We start from the raw sequence: 20817 nt of genomic DNA, 5'->3' as shown, positions 1-20817 counted from the left end.
TATGTTTTAGATATTTCTCCTCTGTGAAAGATAGTGAGCAAAATATTCTGGGTATGTCTCTCATAACCGGGACTAATGTCCGGCAGAGGGACTCCCAGTACCACCCTTGGTTTTTACTACTGAAGGGATCCAGGGGTCCACGAACTTCTGATGCCAAAACTGTGCGCGAAGGGCGAGCCTGCCCCCCACCGGAGACTCATGGACCCAAAGGGACGCGTCATGCCTTCTTTCCCTCCAAAGTTGTTGCAGAGGAGGGGGACTGAAAAAAGCCCTTACCCCCCCCCCGCAAGCCTCCCTTTGTTGTTTGCGCCGGTGTTGACTCTGCGAGCGGTCGGGCTGCCTGGACCTCCGTTCTTGGAAGCCGCGGAACCCCCTTGTCAGAGCGCTGTTGTGACGGTGTACGCCTTGGGCGTGGCCTTTGTAAGGATAGATGAAGACTTCACAGTTTGCAAACTGTTTTTCTTTTTATTCTAGTTCCTACTCTGTGGTGGAGTGAAAGAGGTTGCCACCCTCGAATGAAAGGTCCAATATGCGTCCCTGGATGATTGGGTTGAATTTAGTAGCACAAAGCCAGGCAGTTCTTATGTCCGAAGCGATGCATATGGCCCGGCCAGAGGTGTCATGTGGGCCACAGTGGACTCCATGATGTCTTGTGCCACCATTTTTGCCTCTGCCAGTCCCCCCTTGAAACATGACTGGCTCTGCACCGGAAGTTCTGGAAGGAAGTTGGCTATTTCCTGCCAACGCCTCTGGTTAACGGCTGCCAGCATGGCATCTGCGTTGGATTGACGACGATGCAGCGAAGCGTTGGAATAAAGCTTCTTCCCGTATGCCTCCAAGATATTCTTCTCCTTGCCTAGCAGTGCCGAGGACAAGGTGGCCTAGGACGACGGAGGCTTTGAGTAGAGTGATGCAGCAGCAATCACTGAAGAGTGCGGTTGAGGGTGGGCCGACAGCAAGAGTGGATCCCCTCCATTTGCCTATACTTGACGGCCAGGCACTAATTGATGGGTTGGGCCGAGTGGGGTTTGAGCCACCACTTCTTGGCCAAGGCGACAACATCCTTCTGCATCAGGATCCCCGCTCTAGCCATGGGGCATAGAGTGAGGACCTCGGCCAGTACCCACGCCTCCGGTTGTTCGACTTCGGGTTGAGGAATGCCCAAGTACTCTGCCAGAACTGCGAGTCGCTTGTGGAATGCCTTGGCTGACAATGGTGTTTCGGGGTCTTCTTCCTCGTCTGTCCATCAGGGCATCCGGCTGGTCCGGAGCAGGTGGAGGAGTGCTGGGCGCCGAGGGCTGAGGTGTGGAACCGAAGCTGGAGGCTGCAGTGGAGGCTGGTACGGAACTGCCTGAACTGTGGGAGGCAGGGGAGCGGAATCGATGGGGCCGGCGTGGGCAGCAGGGGCTGCACCGGGGCCTGCAGCGCTGGAGCCATAGGAGGAAGGACTATAGGCGCAGGGGCCGGAGGGAGCATGTCCCTGATCACAGCCCCAAGGATGGACACCCAGCTGAGGCGATCTCATGAGCGTGAGGAACTTTCCAAAGAACCGGTCCTCGGAGCCCAGTGTGCTGACAGGTGATATGGACAGGGTAGCAGGTAGCTGCTGGGGCTGATGCGTACCCAGTCTAGCTGGTTGCGGGGTAAACCTGCCCTGCGATGCAGATGGATAAACTGTACGCCACGTACCTGGTTGACACCAGTCCCACCTTGTAACTCGTTCTCCCACCTGCTCCATTCCTCGGGCGGTATCGGACGAGTGGCCATCTGGTCTGGCCCGGCGGCCATCTTGTCGAGCTGCATGCACGTGCCGAAGTCATGGTGCTTGGCTCACTGGGCCCAGCCTCCTCCAGGACTCTTGATGATGGAGCATGAGACCTACCCTGCACCTCAGGCCGAGGCCTGGTAGGCGCGTTGGCCTCGGCAGGATCGAACATGTTGCTGGTACAAGGGCACAGCCCCTCGGGTGCATACTCGGTAAAAGAACCTTGCGGTCCCTCAGCACGGATTCCGGAAGGATCTACAGACCCCTTGGCCTGATGGCCGGTAGCTGAGTTAGCCTCGGTACCGCTGCTGGTGTGAGAACCTGAGAGGTTCCTCCCGTCAGGGCATTTCCTTGGGAGTAGTCGCCCTTGCGGGGTGCACTGGAAAAAAGCATCCCTCGACTTATGCCTGACTAAGTCCTTCAAGTCCTCTGGAGGAGACTTCTCGAAGAGATCCCTCCACCTTGCGAGTCTGTTCTTCAGAGCACGTGAAGAAAGTGTGTTGCACGCGGTACAACCCTCCCATCCATGGTCGGGGCCAAGGCAGCAGAGGCAAAGAGCGTGGGGATCTGATGTAGGGAAGGCTGGACACCTGCTGAAGCTAGCTGAAGTCGACATGCGCCGCAGAGGAGCTTTGCGCCAGAGGACCGAGTACCTGAATGATAAAAGATAAAAAAGACAGAAGAGGTTTCTGGGGAAGAGCGTGTGGAATTACATGGTCAAAGCTAAACCCAGCAGTGCTGGTGAAATCGGCACGTCCCAGTCTATGTGGAAAAGGGGACGGAGGAGGGGCACCAGTGGGTAACTGCCTCTAAATTTAAAGGAGAAGAAGGTTTTTTCTGGTGAAAAAGGTTCCCTCTCCCATCCCTAGCGAGGGACACCCATGCAGTATGGAGGAAAGGGGACGGGACATAAGAGTACTGAACAGATGAGCGATTGAACTTTGTAACCGAGATATGATACCTTTGAAAGAGGGGTCTGGCAATGCGTGCATGCTCATTCAAAGGTCTCTGTAAGGTACCCAACTGACAGGTGGCAAAAGATAAAGAGTGTCAAAGGATTGTGAATCGAAGCGGTCCTGCAGCGGGTCAAGCAAAAATCCCTGCGGAGGTCTATAGTAAAAGCCTTGCACATTCGAAAATCTTCGACATCATGAAAAGGTCTGAGCCTGACAGAGGAAGATTGGAAGTTTGATAAGTTAGGGGAAGGAAACCCCTATTGAATGTGGATAAAGCTTGGGGAAGGGAACCCCTTCAAGTGCTGTGATTGAAAGGTCCGAGCCCAACTAAGGGAGACCTCTGTGAACTTTTACTTTGAGAAGTCCAAGCCCAATCGAGGGAGACCTATGTGAACCTTTGGTTGAACTGTGGAAGAACCTTTGGAACGCTGGAAAAGTGACTAACATGGAAGGCCAGGCACGCCTCGTTCCACGTTGTGTACTGCTTTGTTTTGAGAACCTGAGCCAGAATGGGTCATCCTGTCTACGGGGACTGCCTTACTCCTTGCTGTCCAACGTGGGGAGGAGAGTTGACCCAGTGACTTTGATTCTTTATAACACATTGATTTGACAGACTGACTAGGACTGCGTTTTCTTCATTATTTGATGGTAGAGACTACTCTCATTTTAGCTATAGAGCAAAGTAGGAGTTTTTCCAAACCCTGAGAATAGAATAAAGGTTTTAAAAAATTGTACCTTTTATGTCAGTGTCATACTTGTTGTACCATGCCTCCCTTACAACCACCCTCCTCCTCCTCATCATCATCATCAGCATATGTGTCCCCTGCTGTGTCCTGCAGGTCCGGCCTGCTGGTGGAGTGCTGAGTGGTGCTGCGGGCAGTTGTGGTGTGCTGGTGGGCTGCGCCAGGGGCAGAGCCGCCACAGCAATCGGCACCTGAGGTAGTGCCAGAACCTGGGCCCTGGGCCTGCACTGGTCACGGTGTATGAACCAAGACAGGAGGTTGCATGGGTGTCGCAGGGAGCATGTCTTGGATGACATTCCTCCCCCCACCCCCGAGTATGGTCCCCATTTGAGGCGACCTCATGAGCGCGAGTAATTTCTCTCAGAACCTGTCCCTGCACGCTAGAATCATGGGATTTTAATTGCAGTTGGAGCACTGCCACCATTTGTCCCTTTTTTGTGACCTTGTCATGTACTTGCAGGAATAGTGCATGTAATCTTGAAGATGTCTTCATAATGATGCCATTTACTGCCTTTCAGCCCGGCCGCACCCGTTATATCTATGGTCATGGTAATCGTTATGCTTCGTGGGTATTTTATTCTTTGAGGAATGCGATCTGTAACATGCTTGCCTTTTGTGGGTGAACTCTGGCCCACGGCACTTAGACCATAGTATTTGTGACCTGGATTGGGCTGTTCTCCAGCTGACTTGGGGCAGCGCACCGTGCACATTACGGCATTGCGTAATTTTTTGCTATTTTAAATTCCTAGCGCATGCGCACTGATGGCAGTCACGTTGATGAAGGTGCACGCCAGACAGAGCTGGTGTCCGAAGTCTCTGCTCCACTGTGCCAGTGAGTATAAATCTATCAGCTCACGTAAGTAATGAGCGGCAGCTTTATTCTTGTGTTAGCCGTACGAGATGTTGGCGAGTCATGTCTTCCGTGATCGCTCGCACCGGTCTAGAACAGCAGTTTCATTATTTATGGCTACCTGTAACGGTTCGCCGTATTACATAGCGTTATTTTGTTAACGTAAGCCGCGACTTGAGAGCAACATGTACAGAGGACATTTAAACGTCCCTCCCCCCTTTTTAGACCATGGAAACCTGTTCTATCCAATCAAGACCACTCGTATTACCCTTACTAAAGAACGCAACAGCCTGGCGTGCTCCACAGTGTCTTGTGTAAAAGTATTGTCCTTTTTTGGAAGCAACATGAGCATACGTATTTTAAATACAAAGGGCTGCTACTTGTTTCTTTCTTTTTCCTTTTGTGGGCTTCTCGCAGATCGTGTGGACATTCTTCAAACACTTAAGTCTACCTGAGATATTCTCACCAAAGATTGTACTACTGTCGCCATCTTAGCTGCACCTGATGGTCATTCTCGGGCTTCAATTCTTTGTGCCTGTCTATAAGTGAGCTATTTTTTATATTTCTGGCTCTTTCTACGGTATGCTCTCCAAATAATAGCTTCTCAATCTGGGTTTTCTTTTATGCTACGTTTAATTATAGGCTTGGGCCAATAATATGGCGGAAGTGAAATGCCATATATTTTTTACCTAGTCTTGGAAGCAATGGACTACATATAGAAGGTTTGTCCACGCTCTCGCTTGCATGCTTCTACACCCAGTTGGGTCCTCCCTATATTACATTGTTGGGTCTAGATTCTCCATTTGTGGCAGCTTTTCTTCATCACCGGGCACGTGTTGTGTGTTTTTGGACTTCACAAACCCCCTCGCTCTGGGAAAACGTTGTGGCCAGGGCACAGTCTTAAATAATTTCGGTTTAGATGTGCCTCTGCCAATTTCTCTGATAAAGTTCTGCAATTTTGTCTTGTTGCATGTAACTAGGATGTGAAAGGATAATGAATTTGTTCTTCGTTTCTAGGACCATGATAGGCCATTGCATTAATTTGTTGCACACTTCTTTTCCATTCAGCATATTGCATTTATTCTCCTGATGAAGACGTTTACTGAACCATCCTACTTTGAAACCGGTTAAGAAACTTTAAAATGGGATGTGATCTTTTGAATTACGTTCTGCAGATCCACTCCTTCAAATGATCATATGTAGTAATTCTATTGCGTCCCTTAATATACAAGCAATACGGCTGTCTGTGGAGACAACTTGTACATCCCACTATGTAATGTTTTACTGTGTTGGTATGCATTTTAGTATTTGTTAGATGTATGATTGACACTGTGTGAAGATTAAGGTATGAATGTTTCACTGTGAATGAAAAATATTGGTATGGCTTTTATAGCTTATAGGTTGTCCTTTGCTTCCCTGTTATGCAATCTAATTATGAAGTTTACATTAATATGTGATTGATTCACTTTTTGTAATTTTGCATCACGCTAAATACATTTTGATACAACATTTATAAAATAAATACGTCCCCTGGACATTCTTTCAGCATTCCATGGTACAGTAATACTCTGTCCAGAGTGTAGGGATCTCCTGTGTCTTTCAGGTTCCCCTAATTGGAAAGAGGCAAGGAAAGCAAATGTAAAGAAGCTTGTACGTTGCAACAATGGTTAAAGTGAATGGTAAATGCAGAAGCAGAATAACTTATGTGAACCATTGAAGAGCCTGATTGACCAAGGAGTTTAACTGAAACTGTTTTGAAAGCCAGAAGATGTGAACTGATTTTTACTTTTGGGAATTGGAATAGCTGAAGTCTTGGAGAAGGGAACCACAAGACTTTGTTGAACTCTTGGGAAAGGAAATCCTGATACCTTTTTGGAACGGTTATGAACTTGGGGAAGGGTAAGCAGAGTATAAGCCAAGAGCTAGAAGAAGCCCAGAACTTTACTTTTGAACACTATTTCTTTTGCTGCTGCCATCCCTACACAGTGTATATGTTTAGTTGTGAGGGCAAGTATTGGTTTGGACACGAAGACTTTGATTTGAACTTACTGACACAGACTATCCTTAGTATCCTTAAGGTAGGGAAATCCCACCTTCGCATAGGGAAAGTTAGGCCTTACTCCATCCTGACATTTACTTCATGATGCCGTCACACAATCCTCTACAGATTTCAAATCTTTAATTTTTCAAACATGTGCTTGTCGTGATAGAGCCTTCAACTTTGTGAAATGTATCATTCATGTTGTAACATCTCATTCATCCAACCATCTTAGAAACAAGCATAGCCCCATCTTCCCATGGCCAAATTGCAATCCATATCTTCATGTTATCTACTACCTCTACTGCCCAGCACCTCCCATCCTCACCTTTTACTTTTCAATTCCCCAGACCTGTCTCTCGGAGCTGGGAGGCCACTGACATAGTGGATAGCACAGTATAAATACACATTACATTTCTGGCAAACTTCCAAGAAAAATTACTGTCTTCTACAATCACAAATTAAAACATGTATAAAATATCATTTCAGCATCATAGTTCCACCTTTTCCAACACTACATAGTTTAAATACAATAATCTAATAAAGTAAAATAATAAAGGTGTTGCTGATGGGTTGATGGATTCCACATAGTAGAACAACATAAATAGATTAAATAAAATTTGGTAACAGTCATTCAACAAGTTCATATTGAAGAAACGGGGAAGGCGTAAAGAGTGCCTTCAGTACATTGCCTACAAGTGAGCATAACCAAGCAGAACATGCCAATGGAGAGAAAAGGCATGAATGAGCTAGACAAAGATGGGAATACATGCTTTCCATCGAAATTGGTCAGGAAAGTGGAAAAATGCTCTCTTTCCAACAAAAGGTAAGTCCACCTAAGAGCCATAACTATGTCCAGGCTTACCACACAAGCGGATTTCACCAGCAAAACAGAGTGTGAACATCACTCTAGATTGAGAAATGTACACAGACTTATGATGGGCTGAACTGTGAGGCCCTCGTGGTGCAGTGACCTACGAGCCGGGGCTAACAAATAAGCCTGCTAGATCATAAAGTGGTTCTAAATGATTTTATAGATTGAGTGGTAATTTACTTTAATTAAATTACTTTGTGGCAGTTTCTCATTTTTCTTTTAATGGAGGCCGCCCCCTAACACCACCTTACCCATCCCAATCAACACCTGAATGCTCCCAACTCCTCCACTTAAATATTTTAGCGGCATGAAAAAATGGCAGCAAAGTAAATTACCACTCAGTAATTTAATTCAATGAAACAGTACACACAAAGCTGTTCTTAGGACACTAAAAAAGAGAAAAGAAAAATCTCTGCAGCACATTATTGGGTTCCAAGCAATAGGTTGTGCTGCGGCATGAATACAATCCATACTGGACCTCATCTGTTAGGATCAAGAAACACATAGGTTTGTTACAAGGTCTGATCAACTGTGACAGGCTGTGTTAGATCTCGTCTTTAATCATTGTTTTTGAAAGACATGTAATTAATCAGTATTTATTGTGTTAATGAAACAGTCCAGAAATTGACAAACTAGTAAACCTTTAGCAGTAAATAAAAATATGAATAGACTAAAATACCCATTTTTGAACTTCAAACTGGTCCATGGTGCATTAACTGCCATTCATGGCAATGCTTTTATGAGTTGCCTTCTCCAATAAGGAAAGTTATAGATAAAAACATACATTCAAGAGATAATTTCTAGCAGTCACACAATTTACAATGTCATGTTCGCTTTAATGTAGGCCAGCATGTCAATATGATCAATCCCATTATTAATGTGTATTGTGTAAATGTTTGATGCCAGTAACTATCTCATTAAAAGAAATCCAGACAAAAATGTATTCACTTGAATGGGCAGGCTGACTTTGGCTTTAAATCTTGTATGCGGTCAACGAATAGAGTATATTCAAGGTATACAACTATGCTTCATTAATAGGACTAGCTGTGTATTTTATTCAGCATATAATCCAGAAAATGTGTAAGAGGATTTGCAAACTTATTCTTCAGGCCTTGTTATTACTCCTGGACAGATTAGTGGATTTGTCTGCAGAGGTTTACCTTTGTTTTGCCCATTATTACTTTTTGATTTCTTTTGTTGTGTTTTCCTCTTCGTGAATCCATTAATCTTGAATAGAGAGAGAATATGTAGATTTAAAAAGTCATCTATTGTGGGGCAAGTGATCAATGCTTCTCTTGCTTGGTTTTACAACACATAACGACTAACATCCGATATTAAGTTATCTCAATGACAGAAAGCGACACGTACGTTTTTGATTAGAACATACATAAAATGAAAAATAAAATGACAATCTTAACATTTTCTCCTGAAACTGCTAACAAAGCATTGTCTATCATTAAGCTTGCAAGCAAGGAATGGCAAAAGCTTTCTTAAATGCAGTTTGCCGGCACACCACACTTCTAAGGGATACTACTACAGTATTTTGATATTTGCTGGGGAAAAACTTACAATGGTAGCTGTAAAGTAATCCTTCGAACCCTCTGTAATAGTACTATTCATGTCAATATCAACAAACACTCGCTTCCCACACCAGTATGGCAGAGGTGGCAAAACATGCCGTCCGCTACGAGTAACTGTGGTGCCCAAAGGAGGCGCGGTTTGTCCTGTTTTTTTTCCTGAATAAAGAACAAATAAAGGCAATATAAGTAGAGCAACAGATTTCATTTATCTGTCTAATATGTAGATTAGAAAGATTAAATGTAATTTGCAAACAATTTGGCACTAGTGACATTTTTCACACATGTTAATCTTTCTCACAAATCACATTATCTTCTGAAACACGGATTACATTTGGGCACCATCAGAAAATGCTCCGTCCCAGTCAGCTACAGGTTTTCGCTTTCAAATATTGGGTATTGGGGCCTGAGGTGCATAAAACATCAGAATTTGACAAATACAAGTTAGACAAAATGAACAATCAGAAGAGCACTGGATTTTAGTGGCACAGTACTGGGAAGGTGTAACCCGATAGAGGAGTGTCAACAAGAATTGGCAGGAATGTATACAAAGTGAGAGGGTACTTGATATAATTAGGTGAGCAATTGACTAAGCATGTGCTGTGAGGAACGATTTCACTGCTCATTAATTGTCTAGGGTTGGAGCCAGCTCGTTGAAGATGCTATGATTATCAAGGAAGTCGTTCCAGAATATTGTGTATATATGGAAATTCTGGCTTACAGTTTGTGCCCAACAAAATGTTCAGCCGAGCAGGTCCCTCAACTTTCTATTTCATTTGGTTACTTTCTGAGAGGGCACCTAGTCCCATGAACAATGAAGGGCTGTACACAGCAACAGCAGTATATAGAGGCAGGAGTTTTAGCTAGATGACGCACTGCTGGAGGAAGAACAAGGTGACCTCTTTAAGGCAAGGGGCCCCAGCGGGGGTGAAGGTCTCCTATGGCATAAAAGATCCCGATGGTAAGGACTCGGATATTGAAACTTGTTCAGTGGGGAGAAAGGGAAAACACAACGGGGGCTTCCTGTCACTGAGATGGTCCATGTCTACTTGCACAATCCCCAGTGTGCACACATCACAAAGGGAAGATTATATTTCTTATTGGTTATGGAGCTAGAAAGAGGATAAAGGCGAAGCATAGAATGCATGCTTCTACAAGTGGTGAAACCCTGTGTTTCACACTTGATCGTTTAAAAAGAAAGCATGCTCCAATAAGAATTTGTTTTCAAGCAACTAACTGATATTTAAAAAGTATAATTTTCTTAGGACTGAAGCGTGCTTAGTTCAACGTAGTTTGTTGTATTTTGGGCAGACATATTAAGAGGCCGATTCATGGAATCAATGTGCGCCGAAAATATCGGCGCAAGCGGGCAAAAACGTGCGAATCGCAGTGCAAGTGCGAAAATCGCAGGGAAACCAGCGCACATCGATTAATGGAAGTCCGTGCGCGAGAAAAATATTGGATGAGCGCTGAAAAAGTGTGCGGCGAACGCCGGTACACAGGTCATCCAACGGCGTGCGCCACGGCCACAGCGAAATCGCACATAGCGCGGCGCACATAACAAAAGTAGGCGGAACACGGGGCGCAACACTCGGAATGGGGAACAACGTGTGAAAATATGGGCGTCACAGGGGAAGTACAGGAGGCAAGTGCGCGGAACGCCCACACGCTCGCCTACAACACGTATTCATGGAATCGAATAGGGCAAACCAGCGCACGGGCAAATACGCGCACATGCCCAAACACGTCCGCCACAAGAATGCAAGCGGTAGCGTCCCTGCGCCTGAAATAAATGTGCGCCAAAATGTGCGCTAACAAAAAGCACCTATATACAGCTATGATGAATGTCCCATACTGTGGCCCTCTAGGACAAATGACGTGCAAAGGGGTACGCGACAAACACGGACACCCGCTGTGTGAAAAATAGCATGTGCGTGCATTTCGGGGTGCGCGGGAAGTACTACACGTGATTGGCCTGGGTACGTCTATTTCGGGGTGGGCGTGAAGTGTCACACACGAATGCAGCAGGGTACGTGTATCTCCAGGTGCGCGGGAAGTGTCATACATGAATGCAGCAGAGTACGTGTATTTCAAGGTGCGCGGGAAGTTCCACACGCGAATTCAGCAGGCTACGCGTATTCCGGGGTGCGCGGGAAGTTCCACACGCGAATTCAGCAGGCTACTTGTATTCCGGGGTGCGCGGGAAGTTTCACACGCGATCACAGTAGGCTACGTGTATTCCGGGGTGCGCGGGAAGTTCCACACGCAAATTCAGCAGGCTACGTGCATTCCGGGGTGCGCGGGAAGTTCCACACGCGATTTCAGCAGGGTACGTGTATTTCAGGGGTGCCGGGGAGTACTACACGTGAATTGGCTGTGTGGGTCCTCCCAGGTGTTCCCTCTACACCCTCCACGGCCCCTGCAGGCAGCCCACACCACAGGGGACTACCCTGCACCCCTGGTCATGTCCCGCAGGCAGCACATCCACCATGGCCATGCCCCCCAGCCAACCCACATGTCACCTTGCACTAATGATTACCAACGCATGTCTCCCAGCAACCCCACCCCCCCAGCATCCAGGGGCACCCTCCACCAGGCCCCCACTCATGTCCCCCTGCACCCCCACCCCCCAGCAGTCAGGGACACCTGCCAGCAGGCCCCAACTCATGCTCCCCTGCACCCCCACCCCCCAGCAGTGCAGGGCACCCTCCACCAGGCCCCCACTCATGTCTCCCAGCACCCCCACCCCCCAGCAGTCAGGGGCACCCTCCACCAGGCCCCCACTCATTTCCCCCTGCACACCCCACCCCCAGCAGTGCAGGGCATCTGCCAGCAGGCCCCCACTCATTTGCCCCTGCACACCCCACCCCCAGCAGTGCAGGGCACCTGCCAGCAGGCCCCCACTCATTTCCCCCTGCAGCCCCACCCCCCAGCAGTGCCCCCACTCATGTCCCACACGTCCCCCTGCACCCCCCAGCAGTGCAGGGCACCTGCCAGCAGGCCCCCCACTCATGTCCCCCTGCACCCCCACCGCCCAGCAGTCAGGGGCACCCTCCACCAGGCCCCCACTCATGTTCCACACATGTCCCCCTGCACCCCCACCCCCCCAGTAGTGCAGGGCACCTGCCAGCAAGCCTCCACCCATGTCCCACACATGTCCCCCTGCACCCCCACCCCCCAGCAGTGCAGGGCACCTGCCAGCAGGCCCCAGTCATGTCCCCCTGCACCCCCACCCCCCAGCAGTCAGGGGCACCCTCCACCAGGCCCCCACTCATGTCTCCCAGCGCCCCCACTCATGTCTCCCAGCACCCCCACCCCCCAGCAGTCAGGGGCAGCCTCCACCAGGCCCCCACTCATGTCCCCCTGCACCCCCACCCCCCAGCAGTCAGGGACACCTGCCAGCAGGCCCCCACTCATGTCCCCCTGCACCCCCACCCCCCAGCAGTGCAGGGCACCTGCCAGCAGGCCCCCACACATGTCCCCCCCAACACCTCATGACGATCCACAATCATGGTCCCCATGCCCCCTCTATACACCCCCCACGCCACCCCAGTCCGAACACACCACCAGGTATGAGTTCCACCCCACAAAGAAATCACCACCACATGATGCATCCCAAATGGCTAGTCTGCACATCAACATATATCCGTCAAACCCACACAATGAGAGCATGTGAATGATAAAAGACACATTGTGACATGCATGAAACCAAAGAGAGAATGCCACACATTTAAGTACCAAATGATAATGTATTAAACAGAAAAGCAAGGGAATGAAATGGAACAGAAGAAAATGGAAATAAGAAATGAAATCCTGCATGTCCAATAAATGAAAAATATGCATGAAATCCAAATGAAAAGCAATCCAAAAGCAAGTCTCCAAAGTGTTAGTCTGAGAAAATAAATCCAAGGTGCAAAAATATTAAAAAACCATTGGAAAAAAAAAAACAATAATCCAAATCCATTGTCAAACTATTTATAAAGTGAACATCCAGGGTCCATGTGCCCAATCCTTTAAGTGAAACCTATGAAATAAAACCCTCACCTAATGAAGAACTATATACAAGAAGTTGGGGCATTGTCCAACCGCCCCAAAAAAAAACAAAACCGAAAGGAAACTTAACACTAAAGAACTATTTAAAAGGGAAGCGGGCTAGTCCGACGGCTCACTTCTGGATGCTCCGGGCCAGGGCATCATCGAATTCCTGCTCAATGCCTCGGAGGCGGTCCTCTTCCATGGCCCCGAGGGTCTGCAGGGACGACGACATGTTCTCCTCCACTCCCTGCGGATTGCCTCGAGGCACTCGGCCCGCCTCAGGGCCCCCCGCATGGAGTTCCCCGCCCTGACGATCGTGAGCTGTGCCTCTTCCGCCCGCTGCCGCTCCGCATGTATGGCGTGGCCCAACTGCTGCCACACGGAAGACACTTCCCGTACTGGATCCTCCTGCCCTCCGGCCGATGCCTGCCCCTCCGATGTCGAAGGCCCCGAGCCATCATGGCTCCCACCTCGTTGCTGCTGTGCCTGAGCCCGTGCCCTGGCTCCTGCTGCCTGCACATCCTCCTCCGGCTGGGGTGCAGTCGTTGATGTGACCACCCCTGCTGGACGTCCGACTCCCGACTGTGGCAGGGATGTGTCCTCCACCAGTCTAGCCGCACGGTCAGAGGCAGCTCCACAGGGCACCCAGGTGACAAATGGGTGGAAATATGGCACGGAGGACGACTGGCGCATAGGGGGTTCAGTTGAGGAGGGGGTCGGAACCCGTCCCAGTAAGCATACGCAGTCAACGAGCCATTCGAGATGACGTGCAGTCTCCTCACGAAAAGACTGCAGGTCACCTCGCATGGCCCGTTGACGCAACGCCACACCAGTCAGGACAGGCTCAACCCGTACCTAGATAGCCACGTCCGCAGGCAGAGGAAGGCCAGTTGTAAGCTCATCCCCTGCCTGAAAACGGGTCTGGACGTAGGCATCCCTGCTGGTGCAAGATGATGCAGGGACAGGATTGCACACAGGCACCTCAGCGGCGTCCCTGCCTCCTGTCCCTGGTCCTGCACTGCACCACTAGCACCAGTGGAATCCCCACCTCCAGACCCCGTCTCTGTCGCTTGCACGGCCTCCTCCTCCACCAAACCCCCACCAACCTGGATGACTCTGTGCCATCTTCCCCCGTCGGGCTCTGTGGGGTCCCAGCTGCCCCTTCTGCTGCCGAGGAGTCCAACTCCGACCTCATCCTCTTGGACCTCCCCTCGGCAGCTGCGGCCTGGGACGCGGCACCGGACTCCTCACTCCCCGACGAGATGACAACCTGGGAGGGGAGCCGGGCCTTGCGTCTCCGGCTGGCGGTGCGATCCCTGCCGCTGTGCTCCACAGCACCTTCTCCGCCCTCTTCATCAGTTGACGCTGCAGACAGGGAGAAATAAAACACAGGCATCAGGGCACTGTACAATGGACTCATACACACGACAGTTGTACATGAGTGGCATTGGCAAACCTCAGACATGGCATCACAATCCCCAACATACATGTCATTTCAACTCGCACACATGAGCTATACCACAGCCATATCGCAACAGCCAGCACCATCCATACACATAACAGCATGAGCAGGCAAAGGTGAGCCAGACATCAGATGCAACACAGGGAGTGCACTACACATGCACACACCACCACACTCACAATTGCATGCATGTGTACACCTCCGCCAACTGTTGCAGTGTTGAGATCGGCATCCATGTCACATCTGCCAATCAGTCTTCCACATCCCGGTGTCACATGCATCCATGTTGCATCACTGTTGCACCCTTGTCAAATACACACACATGCACATGTACACGGTGCAGATACATGCAGCTGAAATCAACATCCATGTGTGACATCACGACCATGCCTACTTACAAACACATTCATTCAAACATGTGTGCACACACATCTGCATTTGGCATGCAAGCCTACACACACAAGCACCATCCATGTCTCACACATGAGAGCCCTCGCATGTGTTAGCCTCACGGCCCTGTACACACCCCCCATACTTGGCCCCATAAAACCACATGTGCAACCTGCACACTACTGGCACACCACCACACGCACAGCTTACAATCAGTATGCATGTACACTTACCGCTCGACTCCAGACGGGTCTGCTTCTCAAGGACCTGGACGTGGAGCGCTGGGGATATGCATTCCAGGACCCTCATCTGATCTTCCGACAAGTGGCCCCGGCGCCCCTTAGCATCCGCTGCCTTCAAGAGGCGCCCGGCCTTGTTCAGGGTCCTGGACCTGAAGTCGTCCCAGCGCTTCTTGACATAATGGAATTGTCGGACTGCCACCCCCTCCGCGTTGATGGCAGTCACAATGTCCGTCCAGATCCGAGTCCGTCCTTACTTGTCGGCGCACAAACCTCCGAAGAGGGCATCATACTGCCCCAGGACTAGCTCCACCAGGACACCAACTTCGGTGGCAGTGAAGCTGGTGCCCCTCTGCCTCTCTGGCTGGGGTTTGCCAGTGGTGCCAGATGGTGTAGTGGGACCCCAGAGGCAGGAGTGGGTGGGCAACTGGGTCCTGGGGCTGGGCTGTGGAGCGATGGAATCCCAGTCGGGAGTCTTCGGTTCCAGCAGGGGTGGTCACAGCAACAGCACCCCTGACTGATGTGCAGGCAGCAAATGGCAGGGCACGTGGGCAGCAGGCAGTCAGGCAGCAGCAGATGGCAGGTGGGAGCGTGCTCGGAGCTCTAGGGGGCAGTGATTCGGCCTTCTGGTTAGGAGCGTGGTCTTCTGTGTGCTTACGTGTGGCCAGCTTGATACGGAGTGATTTGGCACGTGAAAATCCAGCACGTCTGCGTGTAATTCGAGGAAAGGCCTTTAGCACGTAAGCGCGTCAGCACACGTACGCAAATTCATTGGCCCAAAGACCCCCAGCGGGTAGGCACGTCTATGACGTTACACGCATGGGCGTTTTCCATGGCGTGTGGAAATAATAAGCCCGTCCGAGTGTCAAAGCGTGTAATTGGTGGAAAGGGCCTCAGCGCGTATGCGCGTCTGTGACGTGCGTGCGCGGGCGTTTCCCTGTACACGGGTTCATGTTACACGTCCAATGACTGCACGTCAGAGTGTCAGCTCATGTAATTGGAGGATAGGGCCTTAGCGCGTACACGCGGAAGTGACGCTGGACGTGTGGGCAGGTTTAAAAGGCACGTGTGGAACGCCATTTCCTTGTACGTGCTTTTCGTGGAGAGCGAGTGGGTGAAATCTGTACTTCTTGTCGGTTCACACGTGATTTACTTCACAGGGTTTCAAGTTCGTACTCCCTGTTACCTCTGACAGCTTTTTCTCTTTTTGTCTTTTTTCTAGGCCTGTTTCCTCAAACAGTGTACACTTCTGTTGTCCTGTCTCCTCAGACAGCGTACAATTCTTCTTTTGGCGGGGGTGTTGCCAGCGCGCACACGCACGTCTTTTTCACGCTATTTTTCCAGGCAGATAGTGAGTCGCGCACGTATTTAACATCTGTGCTTGCCCCGTGTGTCGCGTACCCCTTCAGAGGCCATTCTAGGCTGCGTGTGACACGCATACTTTCATTTTTGTGTTTCTGGGTGCCACAGCGTAGTGCAGGTTTATTTTTCCACGCACGTGGTCTAGGAGGGGTTGCATGCACGTTATCTCCCTGTTTTGGGGTGCCTGGGCGTTGCGTGACCCGCCATCTTTCCCCAGGGGTCACATACAGCCTTGCTAGAGCACTAGGGTACGAATTCCATCTAGTACCCTACCCCTTTCACCCCCAATTGCCCAGGACAATAGTTTACTGCAACTCCAATACGCACAACAACATCAGTGCCATGGTTGGGAGGCGAGCAAGCGGTAAGGGTGGCAAAGGTGGCCGAGCCTCAAGAGGTGGGCATGGTGGATACGGTAGGGGACGTGGCCGGGACTTGCAGGGTGCCCCTAGCCCCCCTTGTGTGGCGGACCAGTCAGGGACACCCATGCCCCCCCCGGTTGAGGGTAACGTGGCTGACACCATCCATGCTCAGCCCTTGTTGGACCAGCCCATTGCGGCACCAGACCTGGCACAGGGTGACTCCCAGGCTGACTTCCAGGTCAGCAGGTCTAGGCCACGTGTGTCGTCAGCAGGTCTAGGCCATGAGTGGCATGCACGTCGATGTCACCCGGCCACGTGGATCATGGGCAGCTATGTCATCTGCTGCCCCAAGTAGGCAGGGTGAGGAGGCTGCAGGGGCAGCTGCGGCTCCATCCACCCCAGCTCTCACTCACCCAGCCAGGACAGTGTCGGTCCCAGTCCATCCTGCTGACGTTCCCCCTGACTACATCACACTTCAGCTAATGCCTGCACCAAGTCCCATGCTCAGTGTTTATTCCCACACTCCTAGTACACAGTCCACCGGGGCTCCTGCCCCTAGTGTCCAGAGCGGCGTAGGACACTCAGGATCCCCACCACCTTCCAAGCGGAAGAGTGCTCGTCCAGTACAGGCTGATGCCCCAGACACGGCTACACAGTCCGGCACCTCGAGGAAGCCTAGCTTCAGTGAGGCCGAACGTGATGCACTTGTGGAGTATGTGTCCGCACATGACCGGAAAATGTTGATTACTGCAGGATGCAAGACGACACCTGCTCAACGTCAGGCACACTGGCAGACGATCGCGGACATCATAAGTGCTCTTGTAATCGTGAGGCGCACAGCTAATGATTGCTACAAGCGCTGGAATGACCTGAAGCGCAGGGCAAAGAAAAAGCTGGCCTCAAGTCATGCCGCTACTCTAGTGACTGGAGGTGGGTCTCCAGCAGAGACATTGAACTCACTCCACATGAGTATGTTGCTGGGACCTACGTCACGGAGGAACAGATCCAAGGCGTGGGAGACCTGCCAGATTACGAGGCATTGTCCGGTGAGTGCACATGCATGTGTGTGTCATCCATGTGCATGGTGTGTGTGTGAGGGCTTCTGATTGAGTGCCAGGTGAGGGTGTGTGTGCCTGAGTGGTTTGGGTCACCCATGTGCTTCATCCAATACATTCTGCGCACCAGGATTTGGCTATTGCAGTATCCCTTCTGGCAACAGTAGATATTTAGCCCAACATCACGCCAGTTGCCCTTGAAGTGTCATCTTGCCACAACTTTGTTGCATATTTTTCTGTGTTCATTCAGGCTGATTGTTTGCATTCCACCACTTTCACTAGGCATTTCTCAGTCCTATTATCATGTGTGAGACATGGCTATGGTACATGCCATCTATGTGATGGCATGTGTCATGTATGTGTATTGGACATGCCAATCACAGGCCAATGTGTGATGGCACTGCTAGCCAGCATGCAGCAAATGTGTTGATCTTCCATCTTGGTGTCATCAATGTGTGCCATTTTCCTCCCCTTCATACGCAGTGACGGTGCATGCATGGGAGGGTTATAGTCATGTGGGACATGTGTCAATGGAGTACTGGTTCTGTTGCTTCTCAGCCCTAATTGTGTGCCATGGTGCTAATGCCTGTTCCCATTTCTTTTCTTTCATGTCTTTGTAGGGGATGACCCACTTGATACTGCTGGGGTTGTGGAGATGGTGCAGACCCAGGAGGGGTCTCAGGCCCGACCAGGCACCAGTGAGGGACGTGGTGTGGTGGTGGGTGAGAACCCATACTTGCTGCAGACCATTCTCTCAAGGGGTGACTCTGGGTGCACCTCCCCCGAGCTCTATTCAGGTGTCGATTCAGATGAAGAGACCTATGTGCGGTCGCAGGTAAGCGTTTCTGGGAGGGATTCTGTTCTGTCCGACCCACCTGCACCAGGGGTAGAACCCTCAATGGGGATGTCAGTGTTGATAGGTCCGTCTGTAACGCTCAACTGATTCCCACGGAGGCTCTGACCCAAACTGGACTGCTACAGTTGCTTCTATGACTATGATGAGGCGTAGAACTCGGACGATGCTCTGGGCAGGACCTCCGAATATTGACTGTCTGGCTTGTAAGGTGAGTTTTCTGCAGGTGGAAGAAAAAGGGGTAATTACAAGCTGGTTGGATAAGTTCTCCCACCAATCTTCTGCTTTTCCCACTTCTTGGTCCTCGACTGGTCTCCACAAACTCTCACCTTTGGTTTAGTAAAGCCGAGCTCTCCATCCTGCGTCTGGTGCAGGGGCGCATGGAATCCAGTTACGTCACTGGATGATTTCAGTGTTTAGGCTCAGTGTCCTTTTGTGGCTTGTAATAGTCCTTCAGGTGCCGAGGAGCTGTTGGCGACACCACCACTGCTGTGCAAGAAGAGGTTCGTGAGTATAGAAGATCTGAGGCCGCTTCTGAAGAAGCACCCTTTTATAATGTCCTTTTCTGTCTTTCAGGTGCCGAGATGCTGTGGGCGATGCCGCCGCTGTTGCACGTGCGGTGGCACGTAAGTATAACTGAATTGTGGCCGTTTCCAAATGGGCGCCTCTGATAATGTCTTTTACTTCCTTTCAGGTACCGAAATGCTGAGGGTGATGCCGCCGCTGTTGCACGTGCGGTGGCACGTAAGTATAACTGAATTGTGGCCGTTTCCAAATGGGCGCCTCTGATAATGTCTTTTACTTCCTTTCAGGTACCGAAATGCTGAGGGTGATGCTGCCGCTGCTGCGCGTGAAGAAGCGCGTAAGTATAACTGAGTTGCGAACCCTTCGGCTCGGACACCACTAATAATGTCTTGTGTCTTCCAGGTGCTGGGATGCTGCCGAAGTGAAGGCCGCTGAACTCCGGTGTGATCATGGATGGATAAGGTAAGCGAGCGCAGCTGCGAGCGTGTTGCCCATTTTCTAACCTTATGTCTTTATTTGCAGGTTGGCGGAGACTGGACTCTTGTGGCTGAATTCTGGTGGGTAGATGTTCCTGTGCCTTTTCTTCATCCTCAGGTTGCTGCTCGAGAAGCTGAGGGTGTGTCTGGACCTGGAATGCAGGAGTCGACTCAGTGAGCGTCCTGCTGCTGTTGCAGAATAACGCGAAGCACGTGAATTCTATCGGGCGTGGTTTAAATAGTGGAGAAGTGCTTTGGTGTGTATTCTTCCTCCAGCCTCACCCAGGTAAGAAAAGAGTTCCAGTGTCAGAGGATTAGCATCAGCCCCACCCATGTAAGAAAAGAGTTCCTGTAACAGAGGATTGGTCCCTCCCAGCCAGTGGCTGCGACTTCACCCAGCTTGGATTGTTCTAGGTGAGTATGCAGCATGGTCTGCCACAGGTAAGTACACCCAATCACTACTGCACACTTTAAGAATATGAGCCCGGCGCCCATGGCGCCGGGACTGTGGTTCCTTATGCCCCTGGCACCAGAGGCACCAGGACATGGTCCAAAGGGCCCCTGTAGGGGTCTGCTGGAACCGGGGGTGTGGATGATGAGCCTGCTTCCGGGGACGCTGGGCCAGTCTTGGCTCCTCGGGAGTAGCTCTCATGACACCGCCTTTGGTGGTTACGGATGCAGGGTCACACTCCGCAACATCTGATCCTGTTCCTGGGCCAGCAGATCAGAGGGGGAATGCAGTCCTGCAGCCTCAGGCAGTGCCGGCACAGCAAGGCACAGTTCGCCTTGCCCCAGACAGGTGTGGTGCCCGCCGACACGGTGGCCGTACGCCACCTGGCAATACCGCATGGGAGCAATCCATATATGGTATGACAAACCAACAGGCAGCATCAGCTGAGATGATGGCTCAGGCCATGGATAGGGTGGCCACTTCCATTGTCCCCCAAGAAAGGCTGATGGAGCAACTACAGCAGGCAACAGACTCCATTTGCCAGTCACACAGGGAGGACATGTTGGCGTCCAACAGGGACAGACGGGCGGCACTGGAGATTCTGCGGGAAGCCATTTCTATAGAGTCCCAGGGCCACAGGGAAGCCCTGAGGGTGGAACTCCGTCACCTCAGGGTGACTCTTGTTGAGCTTGAGGCTTCAACTGACACGAGGACAGAATAGCAGCTGGGGCGGCTCACACATACACTCCCAGCTGAGATGCAGGCAACTCGGGAGGAGGTCCAGGCATCCCGTGAGTTGTTGTA

General features: G+C 50.7%; 1 protein-coding gene across 3 annotated transcripts in view; it reads right to left on the bottom strand.

Annotated features, from left to right (window-relative positions):
- Window positions 1–20817, bottom strand: part of MIS18BP1 (MIS18 binding protein 1) — a 1508798-nt gene that overhangs the window by 592853 nt on the left and 895128 nt on the right. For 2 of the 3 annotated variants that reach the window (XM_069638746.1, XM_069638747.1), the window contains exons 9-10: window positions 8796–8962; window positions 8387–8453 (exon numbers count right to left, since the gene is read on the bottom strand). The exons of the other annotated variant lie outside the window; for it this stretch is intronic. In XM_069638746.1, coding sequence (XP_069494847.1) covers window positions 8387–8453; window positions 8796–8962 — 234 coding nt within the window. The remainder of the gene's footprint in view (window positions 1–8386; window positions 8454–8795; window positions 8963–20817) is intronic. 3 annotated transcript variants of the gene reach the window in all.

This window comes from Ambystoma mexicanum, chromosome 14, assembly GCF_040938575.1.
Source record: "Ambystoma mexicanum isolate Mex_15411 chromosome 14, UKY_AmexF1_1, whole genome shotgun sequence".
Taxonomy (NCBI): Eukaryota; Metazoa; Chordata; class Amphibia; order Caudata; family Ambystomatidae; genus Ambystoma; species Ambystoma mexicanum.
This window is presented reverse-complemented; position numbering and strand designations above follow the sequence as displayed.